Genomic DNA, 21,566 nt, shown 5'->3' with positions numbered 1-21,566 from the left:
ACAATCTATGCATGGATTCCCACTTTCTCTATCCGTCTTGCTTTTATATATATGTGTGGATGAGAGTGATTATTTATGAGAAAAATGATTATTTTTTACGAGTTATTTGCAATGAGATTGGACTTATTTTGATAAGAAATGTTTTTTTTATAGCAAATAATTAACCAAAAATATGCATTTTTCTTGTACCGTGCACGAAAAACATATTATACAATTTATGTGAAAAAATCAACAAATCTATCAAATATTTGAGTTTGATTATGAAAAATGTTTTAAAATATTAATTGAGAATTTGGATTTCCACTTTGTTTGTCCTTTTTTTTTCATTAATTAATTTAGTATGTCATAATTGGATGATGGTTTTTTTATTTATTCGGGGAGGTTTGTGTGTTATGCCATCAGCCCATGTACCTTTGGCCATTGGATGATGTTCTTAAAAGCAGGTGATTGCTTTAAAAAAATTAAAAAAAAATAATAATTGTGGCTTTGGTTAACAATAATTTTAGATATACATCATGTAGATAAACCATACCAATGAGAAAATTAGGGCATCATGCAAACAGGTAGAGACGAGGGAGGCAGTTGCTATCAAGAAGAAGGGTCAGTTTCATTAGCTTGGAGAGTTGGGGCCCTTCCAGTTGATGTAATGATGGTGTTTTTGCCTGCACATGGCTCATCATTTTGCCTACAAACAAACGCCATTAACAAAACCCAACCCCTCTCCGATCTCTTTAATTATATATCTCTTTTAGATTTTGTATGAAGATGGATCGGTACTCTCCACGATCGACCACCATATATTGCCATTTTGCATTGCAAGGCCGCCTACTATAAGCCACTAACTCATCATCCATAATTGGGGTCCATCTAACTTGTCACCTTCTATATCTATATCTATATATCTATATCTATATATATATATATACATATACAGAAAGAGAGAGATAGAGAAAAATATTCTAATCGCAAAGTGATTACACAAAAATAATTTCACAAACTGATATGACTTGATATGATTTGTCAGATTGTAAAGTTACTTTTATTATAAAGTAGATCTGACGGATCACATGTATACATTTCAATTTATAGAATTACTTTTGTGTAATTATTTTGTGTGTATAGCACTCCTCATATATATATATGTATATATATTGTGTGTGTGTGCATGCGCATGTGCACATACTTTATTCTTATATATTTCAAATTATCTTTTCTTTTATACCTAAATCTTGTGCACATCACATAAAAATAAGGAAATATTCTGAACTACCATAATTTGTATTATGTGAATTCGCACTTGATATCTAAATCATAAGCTTAAATTGTAATACACAAGTTGTAATGATAAATTGATAATTTAAAGCTTTAAGAAACATCAAATTTGTATTACATGATTAATTGAGGTTTTTGAGATAAAAAAAAGTGTAAAATATCAAAATTGGTGGTTGTGAGACCACATTACGAAAATAAATTGATAGGGATAAATAGCTAACTACACTATCCACTCTAATTAATAAGGATTTATACTACTTGAAACAATCAAAATTAACACATTATTTGCTCTGATCTACTACTTTTTTATCAAATGATATTTTTGCCTAAGTACTGATGTTAAAATGACAAAGAATAGGTGATGTGCAAAACATTTTTTTACCTTGTTTCTGGATAAATGTTGCTATTTCACTATTAGATATAACGAGCCTATAACCCATGCAATATGCAAATTGTTGTGTATGTTGTGTATGAGGGAGAGAGATTAGAGAGAGATCGAGTTTTATAGTAGAGAAATTTGAAACGGTTTATAGGGCAGTTTATTTGATGAAACAATATAAATGTTTGAAATAATGTCTTTGTGTGGAGACTTGAATATGTTTATATCTTTATATGTAAGAAAAGAAATTAAACTTAAAAGTTACAACAATTCATAATGAAAAATTGATTTTAAAGTATTACCGCTTCAAAATGAAACATTACTTTTAAAATGTGTTGAGGGAAAAATGAGTTAATTGGCATATTCTTGTAAAAACCTATGTAAAGTTGAGTTGTAACAAGTGTTGATACATTGGTACATGAAAAAGATTGAAGTGTGCTCAACATGGCTCGACTGGCGCTCGACTGGCATCGAGCAAAACCTTCCAGAGTGGTTCGCTCGATGTGCGCTCGACTCAGCGTCGAGCGGAACCCAGGCAGAGTGGTTCGCTCGAGGTGAGCTTAACGTGACGCTCGAGCAGAACCCATACAGAGTGGTTCGCTCGATGTGCGCTCGACTCAGCGCTCGAGCGGAAACCAAACAGAGTGGTTCGCTCGAGGTGAGCTTGACGTGGCGCTCGAGCAGAACCCATCCAGAGTGGTTTGCTCGATATGCGCTCGAATCAGCGCTCGAGAGGAAACCAAACAGAGTGGTTCGCTCGAGGTGAGCTTGATGTGGCGCTCGAGCGGAACCCATCCAGAGTGGTTCGCTCGATGTGCGATCGATGTTGCGCGCGAGCAGAACTCATCCAGAGACTTGCGCTCGACCTTCGCTCGACACATCGCTCGAGCGGTTTCAGAAGATAACGTGCGCTCGACCTTCACTCGACACCTCACTCAAGCCAATGTTCAAAACAACCTAAAGATTCATGTTTTGAGCGCCGTGACTTGCTGGGACTATAAATAGAACAGATCATTTCTGTTCTGTGGTGTGGAAAAATAGTGCAAAACTCTAAGTGTTTCAAGAGCCAAAGAGAGAAACATTTTCCTCCCTTGTGAATCTCTCTTGGACAAACATATCCACCACACCACACTCAAGATAAAATCTCATTCAAAGTCCATTGAAGTGGACGTGTTGTTGGCCGGAAGGTTTCCGGAGCTGCTGTAATGCCGAGATCGAGAGGTTCTCGTGGAAAGCTATAGAAAGTCGGAGTTCCGACACTACATGCGTGTAGAGATCGAGTGGGTCACTCGTGATGTTGCAAGCCAGGTTTAGGAACTACAAAGGTTTTGTGAGTGTCTCTAAATTGGTTGTAATAAACTTTTTCTATAGTGGATTTTAGGTGGTGCCTTACACCCGGAGTGGTTTTAGAATTTGAAGAAGTTCTTCAAATGAGTTTCCACTTCGTGACCAAAATCATTATGTTAATTGTTTTTGTCCATTGATTAACTGTTTATTTGTTTCTAATATTGAAAAGACTATCAAAATTGGAATACACTTATTCACCCCTCTCTAGGTGTAGTGATTGGTAGAACCACTGCTTTTTCAAAATGATTATCGCTCCATAAATATACATAACACTTCAAGTTTAATGGGTAAAATGTCACATCGGAGTCATATGACTCTGGTTAAAATACAAAATTATAATATAAATGTTGAATTAGTCCTTTTGGGTGGAGTGTCGGTTTATATCTTTATATATAAGAAATGAAATGAAATTTAAAAGTTATAATGATTAACTTAAAAGTTACAATGGTTTATAATGAAACATTACTTTTAAAAGGTTTAGTACCGCTTCATAAACATAGCACTTCAAATTTAATGTGTAGAATGCCTACTTTTATAGATACAATACCACGTTGGAATTATATGACTCATCTTTTATATACAGTAATGGATTCGAGGGTGTAATGTTTCATTTTATATGATTCATAGCGTAAATTATGTCAATAGACTGATAGATAAAAAAAAATGCATATATACATGTAAAGGATAGTTAATCGCAAAGGATTCAGCCAAAAGAAAGAAATAATCACAAGATGTCACTCAATTGAGGATAGTTATATCACTTAACCACACTAATCCCCAATGTCTTTTCAACCAAATCACACTTGTAGGATCAGGAATTGATCACTCAACTCTTAAGCAATATGCATATATAATTTGTAAAATAGATATCTAAAACAAACAATTCTCAAGTTTCTGTCATTTCTGAGTGATAATTTATATAGCAAATACAATGCATGAACAGTCCAAGCTCTTAATAAATGGTAGGAAAATAAGAGTTGGATAGGGAATACACAACTTCAAAGCGAAAAAAATAACAAGGCTAGAACGATTGCCAACGACATTCTATAAAGTAACTTCGATTAGACATTTATGACAACTTATAAATTAATAAAACACTAAAGTTGGACAATTAATTAATTTAAGTAAAAAGGATACTTTTTCATCCATATAGCCGCCACATAAGGACAAGGGTTTCCATAATTTTCATCGTCTTCCTCAAAGTCATAAGCTTCCACAACTACGAGCTTATTGTTATGGAAAAAATCGTTTCAACTCATTTTATTTTATAATTATAATTTTTTAAATTTTTATATAAAATATAATAAATAATTCAATTTTTTTAAATTCTAAAACATTAATAATATTAAATAATAATATTCTAATAATATTTTATTTAACTTTTAACTTTTATCTCAAATCATATCATCTCATCCACTATCTATCCAAACATCACCTGAATTTCAAACGCACTAGCTCCATAGCCTACGGGTGAATGCTGATTAATTGTATGGCTGGATATGTGTGTAATTCTTGGAAATTTATCAGGAAAATTGTTTCAATATTTATAGCATAATTATCTTTTTAATACTTTAGAAACATAAAATATTTGTCATTATTCTATATGGAATTTCTAAAAATTGAGTTTCCAAACCATGTTAATTATAATGTATATATTCCCAATATTTGGCTTTTGAGAACATGTAAAGCACTTATAGATAGTTAGAACTTTATTTTGAAGTCACATGATTTCAATATTCTTATATATGCAAGATTATATAAGCTAACAATTGTTTTCTATTTTTCTATACAATGATAAAGGTTCAAAAATTTTGATCGAAAGACAAATAAAATAACAATGATTACTTGTATTTATCCTAATTAACACATTTAACTAATTGCTTAAATTCTATCTATAGGATATTTAGGGCCCGTTTGGAATTTGGAAGATGCTGAAATCAACTTAGTTCAGTCTAATTTTAAGTTTAGTCTAATATCCAAACGCTCAAATCATTAAACTCATCTCAACTTAAAACTTCTTTACACTTGGGACACACAACCTTTTTCAACTCAATATCTCTTTACACACGAGATCCACATACTTTTTCAATTTCTCATAAATATATCCAAACTCATCTTAACATCCAAACGCATCTAAACTTATCTTATATGCATGAGTTCTACAAAACTCACTTTACTATTTCAACTCACTATTATTTATATAGAACTCAACTCAAAATAATATCTAAATAAGAGGTTAATGATATTATATTTAAAATGAGAAAACAAACTCATCTATATATATATATATATATAAAAGAAAAAAAAAAAAAGACTGGCACGCGCTGGAGGCGTTGTCTGGAATTTGGAACAAAAAGGTTTGAGGCTTTGAGCAAGGAACATGGGGGGAATCATAGAGGGATGTAGATGTCAACGCTGGGGAATTGCATCCTTCATCATGAAGAGGAAAGCTCCGTCCCATGAATGTTAGCAACTAGGCATTGCCCCACTTGACACCCCTTGACACGACATGACACCACTCTTCCTTTTTCGAGATTTCGACATTATTGATATCGGTATATACTATATTGCATTTTAATTACTTTATCTTTGTGTTTATCTTCACAAAAATAAACACAAAATTAGCCAAGATTCATGAACTAGGTATATAATTGGCCTCTATAATTCAGGAACCTCCCTAACCAGAAACTATATAATGGTGTACGTAAAGTGATTTATTTCGAATATAAACGAAACTAAATAGAAGAGACGACAATTATAAAAGAGTAATATTAGATAAAATTATGAAATATACAACCGTTGCATATTTTTATTAAAAAATGAATAATGTTAGATATAGTCATGAGTTGTGCAAGTATAGTGCACTCCTTTTATGAAAGAGTGAGATCTATTATTAAAAAATTAATTTTTTTATGTGAGTCTATATTTACTCATTTCTTTTAAAGGAGTATGCAATGTTTGCACACTTTATAACTGTAAATATAATTTCTCTTAAAAAATAGTGCAGCCTATTATTAAAAAAATTAATTTTTCATGTGGATCTTATATTTACTCATATTTTTCAAATAGAGTGTGCGACACATGCGTACTCTATGAAGAAAAAATCTATTTAAAAGTTTTATATTTTTATACACCCAATACATCGATGATATGAAGCCTTTCACAACAAATAATGTGGTAGCATATGTAGCAAAACTCGTGCGCATAAACCCAAGAGGAACTAATATTTTTCTTGAACCAATATGTCTTTCACCATATGTATTATGTACTATAAATTATCAAAATTGACAAATAAACACACTCTTGTTCATGTACAAATTATTATTGCTTAATGAAATGACTCAACTTTTGTAGTTTTTAACTTTTAAGCACAAAGTGTACAAGGTACTGTAACTATTTAATTGTTTATTTAATTTTATTACTTTTTAAGTGAATCTCTCTCACTGTAATATTCTATCTTTGATAAACCATAATCTCAGTAGATTCACAGAACACAAGAATCGTTTCGCATGTTGTTTTGTACTATATATGGCATTGCTTCCTCCATGCACGCTGGACCCAACATCTTATCTCCCCCAATCTCTCTCTCTCTCTCTCTCTCTCTCTCTCTCTGCTGAATAATTTTATTACTCAATTCTCCTTTAGTGGGTCACTCGCAGTCTTGCACTGCATCTCTGAACTCACTTCCAAAACACATCCACTCTCTCTCATCTCTCTCTCTCTCTCTCTCTCTCCATGGCTACCTCTGGAGTGTGCTCAGAAGCGTATAACCTCTCTTCCAGCAGCAGTGGAAGAAGAAGCAGTTGTTCCGCGTCGCCCGAGTTCGAGTTCTGGATGGTCCGTAATCCGTCTTTCCCACAACCCAATCTCCTCTCCGCCGACGAGCTCTTCGTCGAAGGTGTTCTTCTCCCTCTCCACCTTCTCCCCCACCACCACCACCACCCTGACCCAAAACCAGAACCCGACCCAGAACCTCCCAACTCGACCCCTACTGTTACAGACCCAGAGCCAGCACGACCCGAGTGTCCACCCGTTTTAATCACCGAGTCAACCGCAGTGTTGTCCTCTTCGAAGCGGTGGATAGATATTTTCAAGAAGAGCAGCGCGAAGAACCCAGAAGGGAAAGAGAGAGAAAAGGAGAAAGACAAAAAGAAGGCCGAGAAAGAAAGAAAGGGTGGAAGCGGAGCCAGCTCGGCGGAGTTGAACATTAATATCTGGCCATTTTCGCGGAGCAGATCCGCCGGAAATGCAGGGACCCGACCCAAGTCTGGACCCGGGGCTCCTGGAACCCGCAAGGTGAACAGCGCGCCGTGTTCACGCAGCAACTCGGCTGGCGAGTCCAAGTCAAAGAAGTGGCCAAGCAGCCCGGGACGTGCGGGAGTCCATCTGGGTCGTAGCAGCCCGGTTTGGCAGGTTCGCCGGGGAGGAGGCTCGAGCATGAAAAGCTCCGAGACCATGGCTCGCGGTGCGGAGAGAGCAGCCAAGAAAGACGCACCGGAAACTCGCCGGAGCAGAACAGCCGCCAACAGCGGAGCTACAGGGCCGAAAGCGACAGTCTTGAACCTGAACGTCCCGATGTGCATTGGATATAGACACCATTTGAGCTGTAAAAGCGACGAGAATAGCGCTGTCGGTGGCGGTGGCGGCAACAATATCCGCCGAATTATTAGCAACGGTGGCAACGACGGTGGAAGGAGTGGTAGCGTCGGAAACGGTGGGAATCTTTTTAACCTGCGAAGCCTCTTCACCAAGAAGGTGTATTGAATTCAAAGTAATTAAACAACAAACTCCCTCAATATTTATTTCTTCGAGACTTGAGAGATTAAAGTCACTTTCTTGCTGATTTATTTGTTATAAATTTCATGTTTTTTTAATGCTTTTTCTATTGTAAACAGAGATTTAGTTTGTTAATTTCATGTGTAAATTATCTAGTAAAAAAAGGCACGCTTTCTAACTTTTTCAGATCGAGTTGGACGCATATGCATTATGTGCAATTACCCAGCTTTTTCTTCACCTTCAAGTGTCTTGCTTGTTCTGCTACCATCTCTCTTTATTTTCAACAAACAAAACATGTTTAATTATAAATGTTTAAGGTTGTTAATTTTCTTTAAGTAAAAAAGATACCCTCGTTTTCTGAAAACGACAGGAAAAAAAAAGAACAGCCAAGGGAAACAAAAGAATCCTAATATACCATCAAGTACTTAAAAAAGAGTTTACTGCATAGCCAGTGTCTGTCCGACTCTTATCATAGAAAATACCAATTTGTAATGAGAAAAAGGCTGTTATGCCCACCAACTCTTACCGTTCTACTTGATTGTTTGGATTTTTTTTATTTAATAATTAAAGAAATGATTTTAAGAATGTTAGTATATTTTTTTTATTTTTTAAAAATATTTAAACATATTAAAAAATATGAATAGAAAAATAAAAACGGTAATAATGAGCGGTTCTACTCAGGCAATCTTGTAATGATGGTTCCAACCTGTTTCCGAGGATGATGTAGCATTAACATTACTAGCCTCTGTGGATTTAGAAATTGAGTAATACTACTCGTCATTCATTTTTCTATCATCTTCTCATAATTTAATGATGTGATATTAAATAATTAAAAATTATTTATTATATTTTACTTGTAAATATATCATTTAATGACATATCATGAAATAATAAGAAAATGATGAGAAAAATAATGATGAGTAAAATTTTTCATAGATATTATATTATAATATATGTCTGTCACATCAGTCATAATATTAGATAGACATAACTTATAATGTTGATGGCATCATAAATAAATTTGCAATTTTTGTGAGAACTCCGAATTTGACATTAACCCAAATATAAAAATTTTAAAATCGAGTTGAGTCGAGCTAAATTTGACACCATATAAACTTAATATATGATGTTTAGAACTAACAATTTTTGTCACAACCCACAAATCCGAAAGAAAAAGGAAATTAACGAGTTAGGTTGATGAATGTTAGCTCATTTCAGCAAACGGATCGAGTTAGTTTGATGTGAATTTAATGCAAAATGCGAATGCTTAATCTCTCCCCGAAAGGCAAATTTGTTGCCATGAGTTGAATGAACTGCAGCGTTTAACTAATCCCTTGCTGGCTTTGATAAGGCCGAACGAATGGAGGATTCTTAAGTATTAATATGAGGGATCTTAAAACATTAAAAAGAGGTTTTTCTCTGTGATGTGATGGAAGGGTCTTTCTTAGAGAATCATGGGCCTTAGTGGGCTCATTAATTGCTCATTGGGCTGCTGGAAATTATTAGGTTCACTTGGAAATGGGCCTGTTCTCATAATTGATATTCTACATATTGTTTTCAATGATCCATACATCTAATAAATAGCAATCATAAAGACAATTCCTTTCTGTTCCAGAAAAATGGAATCGATCAAATTTATATTTAACATTAATCTAATAATATAAATAAATTAGCAATCTTACATTACATTTCTGTTGAATAGAAAAAAATAAAACATAAAAAAAATCAACGTACGTGTATAGTGCAGAATAAATGTTGTTATAAATAAGTAATTTTGTAATTCATCACTCCAAATACCACATATTATATTTATATTTATATTTATTTTATTATTCTTAAATTAATTAAATTTTTTTACTCATTATTCATATACTATACATCTGATTTGAGAAAAAAAATTAAAACAATTATATGGGGAGCGATGCATGAGAATGATGACTAGAAATTTTGTAAGTTATAAGGCGTAAAGGGTGTGAAGTGTGAACACACTTAAATGTCGTGTTCACCAACTGACCCACCCAGCGGTGCCTCCCGCGCCACGATCCCGCACTCATAAACAGGGGGGCGGAGAGTGGGTGAGAGGGAGAGAGATCAATATTACCAGAACTCAAAAACATCCATGGCGGTTTTGGGTCGTCTTGTGATAATGGCTCCGGCATGACGTGCTGTCGCCTCACCGAAAAACGTAACCCATCCACGTCCTTGTTCGCCTGTCCTTCCTCGCCGCTTTTACCACCTTACGCTTCCCTCCATCTTCACCTCGATCATTTTTGTTGATTTTTTTTTTTTATTGATTTTTATAATTTTCGTTATCCGTGTGATTTTAACGCTTATTTTGTGTTTGAAATTGTATTTAAAAGATTGCATCTTCTTTTTTTTTTTTCGTTTGGAATTTGGTTATGCAAGAAACCAGTTGTGCCACTTGACTCTGTCACACACACACTTGTAGATCACACTGAGTTTCTACTAGATATGGTGGTTTTGCATATTTTTATACACATGAAAGTGTTATAGGTTCAGTTTAAATAATGTTCAGATTTTTTTCACATTGTCTTAATTCTCTCTGCTTTTATTGAATAAGATGCTGATTATTGTTATATAATTGGTAATTTTATAATTAGTAGCGAAATATGTAGGGTCTGCTGAGCACCAGAGTCATTCTAATGCATCTGAAGTTCTACCACACAGATCGGCACCTGATGCTTGGAGACCGTATTCTATATTTCCAGCCATTGTGGCTGGTTTGTTTGGAGTTGGAGTGCTAGACATGGCTTACTCAGATGGTGATGAGGTTTGTGTAAATTAATTTCTTTTCATGTGTTTGCTTTGTTGGTAATAAGACGTGAACAGCAAAAATGTTCCCTCGATCTATCATTTTCGTTAAAAAAAAAAAAAACAACTAGTGCTGCACGAATTCCCCGTTTGTATGTGTGTGTGTGTGTTTGCGTGGGTTTCTTGACACTTGTGCACTCCGCGAGTACTTTCAGGAAATTGAATTCAAGAAGAAGGGGAGCTTGAGCCCCAAAGAGCTTGATGCTTTGGTATCTGTTTTAGAATTAGCTGGTGGAAAGTTGAAACAAAATAAGACCTTAGAAAGAAAACCCAGGGAAGGTAATGCAATGGTGCCGTCTGCAGAAAAATCAGTTGCTAGTCTTGAGTCCATGGGAGTTAGAATTTATGGACTCAATGAAGCCTGTGGTTACTCCTCAAACAGTGAGATTTCATGGGACACTATTGCTGGATACGATCAGCAAAAAAGGTATGCGAGGACTTGGGTGTGTTGCATTCATTGTTGTTACTTTTTTATTCAAATTTTGTACCCTATTCTGTTTGTAACAAGCAATGAAAACTTGAAGCATTATAATCATAATGATGTAGGATCTCATGGCCCATGTTTAAGAATATGCAACCAGTAACAAAAATATTGAGTTATTTGCTTTTTTAAGAATTAATTTTCTTCTAACAATTTGAAGCAGATTATGGCTGCTGATTCACATAATGAATTATATAGATAGCAATGTTTCGGAGTGGCATATCTTGGTATTCCATGTGGGGCAGGTTGACTACATCTCTACATGTATTAAAAGGACTGGGTGTAGCCTGTACTATCAACCAGTAAAACTAAATCAATTAAGAGTCTGTTTCAGTTTGATAATTCATTTATCCATGTTTTCATGATCTTGACCAAAGAGTGCATGTGTGGTCAATATGTTGATTGAATTTATTTGCGCATGTCTTCTTTGCTGTGCATTCTATCCTGTTAACATGTTTACACAGTACATCTCTTATTTTTGTTTGGTACATTTGTTTGCTGTTTAGATGCATCCATGTTTCTCTGTATGCAAGTGATGATGTAGCCCTATCTTTGATTGTTGCTTGTCTAGAGAGATAGAGGATACAATACTGTTGGCTCTGCATAGTCCTGAAGTATATGATGATATCGCTCGCGGGACCCGGCGCAAGTTCGAGTCAAACAGGCCTAGAGCTGTGCTCTTTGAAGGTCCCCCAGGTATGCCCTTTTATCCATAAAAGGCTGGTAAGTTTGAATTGATCTACTTGTATATATACAGAATTCTTTTCCCCTCCTGATCAGTTTTATAAAATGTTGTGGCAAGTCTTTTGTAGATGCCTAGAAACTAAAATGAGCTAGGCACAAAGGCATCCAAATTAATTTCATGGGAAAGAGAAATAAAGGAATAAGCTTTTTAATTGGACCTGTGGATATGAAAAAGTTTTGGTCAAATTGGACAAAAGCAAGCTTCTCAACTTGTCAAGCCTATTTTTTTCTTCTCCCTTTATTTTACCCGGGACAGTTTATTAAAACACCAGTTGCTACATAGGATTTTGATGCATATGTCAGCATATCTTTTTCAAATACATCGAATTTGAAATGATTCTGTTTTTTGATGGGGGGACTTAGGGACTCTCCCACTTTTTTAACTTTATAAAACTCTACACCGCATTTTTTGGACTGTTTTGCTTGCCTTTTAAATTTAAAAATAAGAACTGTATTGACATGAATTTTTTTCTCATCGCAACATTCAGATTGGATGTCAGCAAGCGTACTGGTAATGCATGTTCAATTTCAGGTACAGGGAAGACATCTTGCGCTCGTGTTATTGCTAACCAAGCGGTAAGCTTTTTTTTGGGCGGAGGAGGGGGGATGATTATATGAGTGCCGTTAATCATTTGCGTAGGTGGTTGATAATTTTGAACACTTGCAAATGTGGCTTGCACGGGCACATGGGTCAAATGCCTGCTGCTTTAAGCTAGAGCATATTGACAAATTGTCTGGATATGGATGCACACGAAATCAAATCACAAGCTTTAAAAGAGTTCCCATCGAATAGTTTAAGATTTTGATTGGTCATGGCAAAAGCTGAATCAGTTTGTTTTCCATCTCTTTATACTTCAATTTTTGACGAAATGAGAATGAGCATGTAGCATTCTTTTGCAGGGTGTCCCTTTGCTATATGTGCCTCTGGAGGTTGTCATGTCAAAGTACTATGGTGAAAGCGAACGCTTGTTAGGAAAAGTGTTTTCACTTGCTAATGAGCTCCCTAACGGTGCTATCATTTTTCTTGATGAGGTAACTGAAGTTTTTGTTGCTTAACAATAGCTTTCTATATATTTGTGCAATAGATTATAGTATTCTTTGTGCATCATTCTTGCTTGTTCATTTTTATTGGGTGCACCTATTTGTTTTATTGTCTGGTTGTTTATGTAGTGTTTAATTTCTTAGTAACCTAGCATTTCTATTGCAGATAGATTCTTTTGCTGTAGGCCGTGATAATGAAATGCATGAAGCTACACGCAGAATTCTATCGGTGTTGTTCAGGTGAATTTGGTTTTTCCATTGCTTTGTGGTTTAGACAGATACTTACGGACCATTGGGCATGTCTTTCTAACATTAAAAGTCATTTCTAGAAGACTATAAAGAAAGGGTTTGCTTGGCTGGATATCCATGTCGTGTTTTACTTTATGTTTACATATTATGTGTGGCTAAACTTCTTGGATGTTACACAGCTATTGCCATGCCTTTGATATATCATATAAGTCTTTCCATGCAGATTGATGGGTTTGAACAGGATAAGAAAGTGGTTGTTATTGCAGCAACAAATCGAAAGCAAGACCTCGATCCTGCTTTAATTAGGTTAGTTGGTGCACATTTTCCCCTGTAGTTGTCAAGTGTACTGAGATCTGTCTAGAATATGTTTTAACTTTTGTTTTATCTATCTTATTTCAGTCGCTTTGATTCAATGATTACTTTTGGCTTACCTGATCGGCAAAATGCAAAGCACCTAACAAAAAGTGAATTAGAAGAATTTGCTGCAGTGACAGAAGAGTAAGTTTGACTTGTTAGCATGTGATCCATTAAATTCAACTTGCCAATTATTTGCTTGCTACTATTTGTTTTTTCTTTTTTAAAGTTTCACCTCATTAATCTGCCAAGGGGAGAATTATACCATATATTTTCTTTTTATTATTCTAGTATTAAAATGGATGGAAAATAGTTCACGTGCTGTTGATCTGGTGCACTTAAAATGTCATCCTGAAAGTGCATTCCCTTGTTCCAAGCCTTCTTCCCTCCGGAGCAGTATTTTGATAATTTAAAATCCTCAAAATACATATTCTTGCATGTCACATCGAATTGCAAAAGGATGATACTTTAGGAAAGTTTAGTATAATTTTTCCTTGTTTCTTTTATATAGTAAGAATCGCTCCTTGAATTGAAATTGACCAGTCTGTGCCCTTTGTTCCTCAACTTGGCAAAACCATGGGATTGGATTAGAAAATTCTGTTTTAATCCATATATTGATTATCTCATTTCTGTTTTGACAAGGCCTTGTGATGTTTGCATGTTGATTTCCTGCTGTTTGGATTTTGAAGTTGAAGAAGCTGATTTTGCATGCTCATTTCCTACTCTAACATTTATGTGACAGTTCTATTTGTTCCTTTACAACATGCTGTAAGGCCCAAGCCAGCCTAGCAGAAGAGATTGTTGCGCTGAGTAAGCTCAAGTATACTCTTTTGGAGGAGTCATGCGCTCAGGAGAAAGAACTTTTTCGGTTTAAGGCCGAGAAGATAGAATATGATTGGGAAAGATGGGAGAATAAAATTCGACAAGAGAATGAGAGACTGAGGTTGGAGGCCGAGAGACTAAGGTTGGAGGCCGAGAAACTAGAACTCGCCCGGAGGGAAGCGAATGAGAGAGCAGAGAGAGACCGGTTGGAGATAGAGGAGCGAATAATGACGGTCGATGTGTTTAGATTGTTTGGACTACGAAAGCTATATTTCGAGCAACGTCAAATGGAAATTTTGGCAAGACTTCAGAAGTTCAAATGAAATGGAAATCAGCAGATATATACATCATGAAATTTATTTGTTATTGAGGTAAAGGATAATTTTTATAATTTGTACATTTAATTGGAAGTATTTGTTTGTTTGTTTCTCTAAAATGGGCATCCCGTACTCCATTATTTATTATATTCATCCTAATTGTTCTGCATGAGTTTCTACCATTAATGTTCAATTTAAATATATTCATCCTAAATGCACTGCATGAGTTTCTACAATTAATATTCAATTTAAATGATTAGATATTATGAAAGGCCAAAAACAGGAACCCAATAATTTAATATTCTTTATAGTAATGTCAGCGTGTCAAAATCAACAAGTGTTGTGTGAAAGAATGATTGGTAAAGAAAAATACTTGTTGCAATCGAATAGGGGAAGCACCGCACAACCTGTGTCCACGTAAAAAAAAATGAAACAGTTCATTTCATTCGTTTTCATTTTCTCAAATATTGACTTCGTTTCTTCTTCTCCATCCTCCCATTTGTTTTCACCTTCTCTGAATCCTCTTCTCCCCTTCATTTTTTCCTTTTTCGAATCTTCTCATTCCACTCCCAATTGTGCCCCTTCGTGTTTCCATCCCCCCGTGTTTCCGTCCTCCTCCATTCTTCTTCATTTAATTCAAATTTATCTTGTTCCCACAACGCCTTGCCCTCGAATATAATTCTAGTGGTAGGGCTAGGCAATAATCCTCGGAAGTGAAGGTTGTAAACCTTAATCATAAATAAGTTCATTCTATATACCTAACTGCTTATCAATTTAATTTTATGAAAAAGGTCAATTCCTGACCACACTCATGCAACTTCTTATCCAGTTGCCAAGCCAAAGAAAGCCTACATGAGATCTAATGCTACCATTTCTGGATAACATCTAAATGGTTCTATGCTTACTAGTTCAAATACTTGCCATGTGAGATACAAAGCTTTGATCTCTCTTTTGGGATTTTGATGGTGATTCTCCTGCAGATCTAATTCAATTTTTTTGCTCATTGAAAAAAAAAAAATTTCTCTTTCCATTCCTAAGAACCTACCAAAGTTAATGAACAAAATAAAGAAAACTCATAAATAAGTTCAAAAGAAACTTTTTACCAAGATGCCGACAACCAAGATAAAGGAAGTGAACAATTGGATTTTTCACAGGAAAAATGCAAATCCTTCAAAAGAATTTCAAATGTAGAAATGTGGAAGAGCCCACAAAGAGAACCCACAGTAAAAATTAAGGTGAAAAGAGGGATTTGCAAATCCTAATTTTTTTTTTTTTAATAAACTCAGATGCAAAAACTCTTTGTCGATATGTGGAATAACCCACGAAGAGAATCCACGGTAAACAAATTGATTTTTGCCAACCTACAAAGAGAAGCTCGGTTTTGCAGGAAGAGAAGCTAGGCATGAAGAGAAGCTAGGCATGAAGAGAAGTTCAGCATGAAGAGAAGCTTCGTTATGCATGGAGAGAAGCTCCATGAAGACGAAAAGAAGCTGCCTGAATTTTTCTTGTCTTAATCTTTTCCTGTTTTCTCTTTTCAATTTTTGTTTTAAAAAAATCGGCTGGCATGCAGGTTGCACCACGGTTGCGCATAGCCGACTGTCTGTAGAAAAATTGTTGATCTATTAGCCTAAGCTAGAGAAAAGAAGGGCTTCCATATCTTTGAGATAGTCTCCAAGATATCAATTTTTTTTCTTTACTTTTTTAATTACAATTGTCTTGAAAAGTTATATTAATTTTTTTAAAATTTTAAAATAAAAATTATATTAAAAAATTTATATTTTAACAATATATTAAATTTATAATATTTTTAATCAATTTTTTCTCTCATTTTTTAAAATTTTATTAAATATCTTAACTCAAATCATTTTACTATTATTCACAAATAATTTTTCGTCTCAACATTCAAAACAATAACTTAAGCCAAAGTTTTTGCTAAAAATTCAAGGGACAATATAAATTTAGTGCAAAATTTACACTATCCCATAAATTTTTCATGAAAGTAAGGGACGTTGATTAACGTATCTTTAAAGCTGAATTTTGTTAAAACCCCAACGCCATCCAAGACTGACTAAAGCCCTAGTTGATTGTTTGGAACTTAAAAAATGAAATTAAGGAAAATCAAACGCTAATGTTGTATTTTTAATTTGGAGAGTAAAATCAAACACTAATATTACTTATTATCTTAAATCTGCAGCTTTTAGTCTCATTTGCTTCTTTAAAGATGATATTTAAAATGTGGTCATATTAATATGATTAAAAATATTTTATTTATCTTTTTCTAAAACATAGATCATGAGAACAGGGCTCGGTATTGGTTTGACCGAAGTCTGCTGACAACAGTACCTTGAAGTTGCATGCAAAATTCGATCTACGTACCTATCTCAAAAATATTCATTAGGAAAAGGATAGTTTAAAAGGGTATTTACTTTACACTCATATATAACTTTAATTGGTGATAAAAAATAATATATATAACTTTAATTGATAAATTAATCAAATTTTAAAAAAAAATCACGAAAAACCATATTCCCCTATTTTCTTTGTTTTCACAGGAATGGCCAGAGAGTAGTCTTGGCTTCTCCATCCTCGACCTCCCTTCCTCTCCCCCTATTATATTCATATTTTTTATATATATATTTTTAATTGTTTTTTCTTCTATGTTGAAAATAGGGTGATCTACTCTTTTCTGATGTCAAACGACTCACACAACTCTCTAATTAATGATCTATTGGTTCCACCCATAAATGTCATCAAACGACTAGAGTGCGAGGCTGATGCCCAATTGAATTTGCGCGTAGACTTCAAAGTGTTATTGCGTGCGGATCCGAAGAGTTATTAATGACCTAAAAATCTCTAAGATCAAACAAGTGACATTCTATAATTTTTTTTTAAAAAATTTTATTATCAAGCCGGTACGTAAAATACGCTTAGCAAATTGCATACATGATATATAATATTTAAAAAATAAAATTTAAAATTTAAATCGTCCGAATCAAGTTTTACTATTTAAATAACGTGAATGGTGTGCTCTACACAACACCTTTATAATAACTCTTATCGCGAATGCCTATTTAATTAATTCGTCATATCAAAAAATCGGTCCATCTAGACTGGTTCACCTTTTATGTTACATCTTTATGTAACTCATAATTGGTATTGTAAAGGACGTACTGTTTCACACCATCAACCGTATGAATGACCTACGACAATAAAGCGGCGGCACTGATTGCCCTGTGGAGTCTCCAATGCTTAAGTCAGTAACAAAGTATAAGAATAAATATATGTAAAGAAGAAGTGAACCAAGTTCAGTGTTTGTTACCTCCTGTAGTGTATTTATAGAGGTTATTTCTTTGTGAAACCTTTTTTCCTTTTAGGAGTCTGAGCCTCTCTCCTTTTAGGAATTTGAGTCACCTCCCTCATAGGAGCCCGAGTCATTTTCCTTTTAGGAGTCTGAGTCCCTTCTTAACTCTATCTCTTCGCTAAAATTGTGGAGACCCAAATATCCATTCCAGTTACCCCGCTAATTGTTTTTGTACTGGCACATGAGAAATTAAGTGCTTTGCATTCTCTGCACCTGTCTTTTACCCCTTGGCTCTTGGGCTCCTGCTTGCTTTTGTTTTCCCCTACCCCGCTAAGGGTCCATACTAGTTAATGTATGGGTGTCTCCACAACCTTGTGAAGCCTTAAAAGGCCTTGAGAATCTTTGAGTCAATAATCTGTAGAATAAATTTTAAAAATTGGTCTCTAGTTTCCTGTGTGATCCCAGATTTTTGTCTGTTTTGTGCTAAGAGGTGAAGAGCTCAGCTTGAAGAGATAGGCAGGAGATGTACTTGACCACATTAGGTGTGAGCGCAGAGCTCGATTTTGAATTTGTTTATTTGTGTGAATGTTTGTCTAAGAGATTGTTTAATGTTGGTGAAGAGTGTATATTTCTATGATTGATTTTTTGTGTTTATTTTTGTGACCCTTTTTGTTTTTGTTGGTAGTAGCGAATTTTTTGCACCTTGGTGTAAATTGTTGTTGGTGTTCTTGTTTTGTTGTTGGTGTTCGTTGGTAGTCACCCACACTTAAGTGGTCAAGGAGCCCGTCGACTCCCCGAATCCACATTAGGTGGTTGTCAAGCCAGTCAATTCGTTCCCAAAGTAAACCCATGCAAGGCGGTTGTGTAGCTCGGCCTGGTTGCATGGTGGAGATGTCAGTTTTGTTACTCATCAAGAGACGTTGGTTTGGTTACTCGCCCAAGGCATTGGTCTTGTTGCTCAACGAGGGGGGTTGATCTTGTTGCCCGCTGAGGGGCACGTGTCTTGTCTCCCGCCGAGGGGCGTTGGCCTTGTTGCCCGCCAAGGGGCACAGGTCTTGTTGCCTGCCAAGTGGTGCGGGTCTTGTTGCTCGCCAAGGGGCGTTGCCCTTGTTGCACGTCAAGGGGCGCGGGTCTTGTTGGTAGTAATGAAATTGCTTTCATTGTCCGCCAAGAGGTGCTGCCCATCATGAATGCAGCTAGCAATCGGGAGATATTATTTGCACTTTTGTGAATCTGGTGAAGTGTTGCTCACCATGGGGGTGGCAAGATGCACTAAAGTTGTGTTGGCCACGGTGTTGTAGTGGAGTTATGGTTTCGATCTGTTGGGTGCAACAGTTTAGGGCTTGTTGGGGGTTGTGCAGTATGCCTCCAGCTTTCTCTCTCTCTCTCTCTCTCTCTCTCTCTCTCTCTCTCTCTCTCTCTCTCTCTCTCGATGCTCGCTTCTGGATCCGTCTCCTTCCTGATCTCTTCTAGTAAGTCTAGGTGTTATCTGACTTCACTTCTTGCCTCATCAGCCCCAAGAAAGCCTGCAACGTGTCTTCAGCATTCACAAAATCATCTGCTTGATCCGTGAACTCCCTTAAGGTAGATGGAGTTCTCCTAGCTAACTTAGCCATGAACGGGCTTCGAGGCCAAATGCCCCTAGGAGGTGGCCAATGCGATCTTCTCATCTTGGTCATCCATAGTGAGCCTTTCTTTGTTGAAGTGTGCCAAATAGGCTTTCAAGCTTTCTCCCTCCTTTTGTTTTATGGTTAGCATATAGGCGATTGGTCTATGCCGCCTTCTACTTGCTATAAACTGTGTAAGGAACTAATTTGCCAGCTCCTCGAAATTGCCAATGGATCTGGGATGTAGGATCTCAAACCAGCCCCGTGCTAACCCTTTCAACGTCAGTGGGAAAGCAGGACAAGCTACTTCCCCAAGGAAGCCGTGAAGGGTCATATGTGCCTTGAAATATTCAAGGTGATTAACGGGGTCCTTGGATCCATCGTACAAGTCGATTTGCGGCACTTTGGATTTGGACGGTTGAGGTACCGCCATGACTTCCTCGCTGTAAGGAAGATTTGAATAAGTAAGCAGTTGCTCCACAGAAGAGGAACCACTCATTCTTTTCGCCATCTCCTCGTAATTGTCAACTAGACTGTGCAGTTCACCGTGCAGCCTTTTCTTCTCTATCTCTTCGTTGTTTACGCCTTCTGCACTATGCGCATCTCCTTCAACCTGCCCATTTTGGACAGGAGGGGGCCGTCTTTCTACCATCTCAGTTCTTCGTTATCTTTTTGCAGTTGCTCAACAATTGCCATCACCTATTTCAGTTTTTCTTCAGCTTCTGCCAATCTCGTTTCTACGTCCGCCATGCTTGCTTCTGGATCACAGTTTGCATGTGATCGTGTAATGGTTGACATATAAAAATCACATTGATGTCAGTAAAGATCACACAGACAGTGCCACTATAAAGTATGTGTTTCACCCCACCAACTGTACAGATGACCTGCGACAATAAAGAGGCAGCACTAGTTGCCCTGTGGAGTCTCCAATGCTTAAGTCAGTAACACGGTATAAGAATAAATGCATGTAAAGAAGAAGTGAATCAAGTTTAGTGTTTGTTACCTCCTGTGGGCTATTTATAGATATTATTTCATTGTAAAACATTTTCTTTTTAGGAGTCCGAGACTCTCTCCTCTTAGGAATCTGAATCACCTCCCTCTTAAGAGTTCGAGTCATTTTTCTTTTAGGAGTCCGAGTCCCTTCTTGACTTTATCCCTTAACTAAAACTGTGGGGACCCAAATATTCATTCCAGGTATATCAATATGTTAGTATAAAACAATAAATTCAACTTTTTACAACTTGCTACAATATCCAACAGAGCAATAGATCATTATATCAAAATCCTTATTCAAGACTGCTTCAATTAATTCGAGTAAAACTGGGCCGATGGTGGGAAATAATAAATTGATCTGAAAAATCTATTTTTGATAGGTGTTGTGTTAGTTACTGACAGACTAAGGACTTGCTCAATACTTAGTGCATTCCATTGATGATTTATCATGTATTTATACAAGGAAAAAGGGAATAAAAATGGTTACAAGTACAGCAGAGAAACAATAACAATTGTCTTAAGTTCATTCTAGAAGGTTATTTTTCTATACATGTGCCTTAGCACTATCATATATTCAAATATACCCCCTCAAGCCCAATGGGGTGGATAGCACTTTGAGATTTTGTAAAGACGTGTTCTAAAACTAGTGGCTTTGTAAAGATGTCTGCTAGCTAATTTTGTAAACTGATGTAGGAAACATGGGGTGTGTTGGCGGCAACTCAATCACAAACAAAGTGGAAGTTAATGTCCATGTGTTTGGTTTTTTAGTGGTAAACTGGATTTGCATCCAAATAGGTGGCCCCAATATTGTCACACCATAAGGTTGGAACCTTGGATAAAGGAATACCAAGTTCACAAATTACAATTTGAAGCTAGATCACCTCGGCACCAGTTGAAGCAAGAGACTTGTACTTAGCTTCCGTGCTTGGTCGTGCAATTGTCCTCTATTTTTCTTTAGCCCCAGGAGAGAGGTTTTTGCCGAGGAAGATACAAACGCCTCCAGTAGAACGATGATCATCTGGGCATCCTACCCAGTTCGCATTAGAGTATG

At 36.0% G+C, this 21,566-nt stretch overlaps 2 protein-coding genes across 2 annotated transcripts; both read left to right on the top strand.

Moving 5' to 3' along the window:
- The first annotated feature begins 6,537 nt into the window (after positions 1-6,537).
- Positions 6,538-7,930, top strand: LOC121268267 (translation initiation factor IF-2-like). The gene has a single exon (XM_041172454.1). The coding sequence runs from the start codon at positions 6,734-6,736 to the stop codon at positions 7,760-7,762; it is 1,029 nt and encodes a 342-aa protein (XP_041028388.1). The 5' UTR covers positions 6,538-6,733; the 3' UTR covers positions 7,763-7,930.
- A 2,611-nt stretch (positions 7,931-10,541) lies between these two features.
- On the top strand, positions 10,542-13,116 carry LOC121267048 (cell division control protein 48-like). Its single transcript, XM_041170928.1, has 6 exons — positions 10,542-10,565; positions 10,753-11,033; positions 11,659-11,783; positions 12,364-12,407; positions 12,732-12,863; positions 13,039-13,116. Exons 1-6 carry the CDS (start codon positions 10,542-10,544, stop codon positions 13,114-13,116), a joined length of 684 nt encoding a protein of 227 aa, XP_041026862.1.
- The last annotated feature ends 8,450 nt before the right edge of the window (positions 13,117-21,566 follow it).

This window comes from Juglans microcarpa x Juglans regia, chromosome 5S (assembly GCF_004785595.1).
Source record: "Juglans microcarpa x Juglans regia isolate MS1-56 chromosome 5S, Jm3101_v1.0, whole genome shotgun sequence".
In the NCBI taxonomy this organism is placed as follows: Eukaryota; Viridiplantae; Streptophyta; class Magnoliopsida; order Fagales; family Juglandaceae; genus Juglans; species Juglans microcarpa x Juglans regia.
The sequence above is the reverse complement of the archived record's forward strand: the minus strand, read 5'-3'. Positions and strand labels throughout refer to the sequence as shown.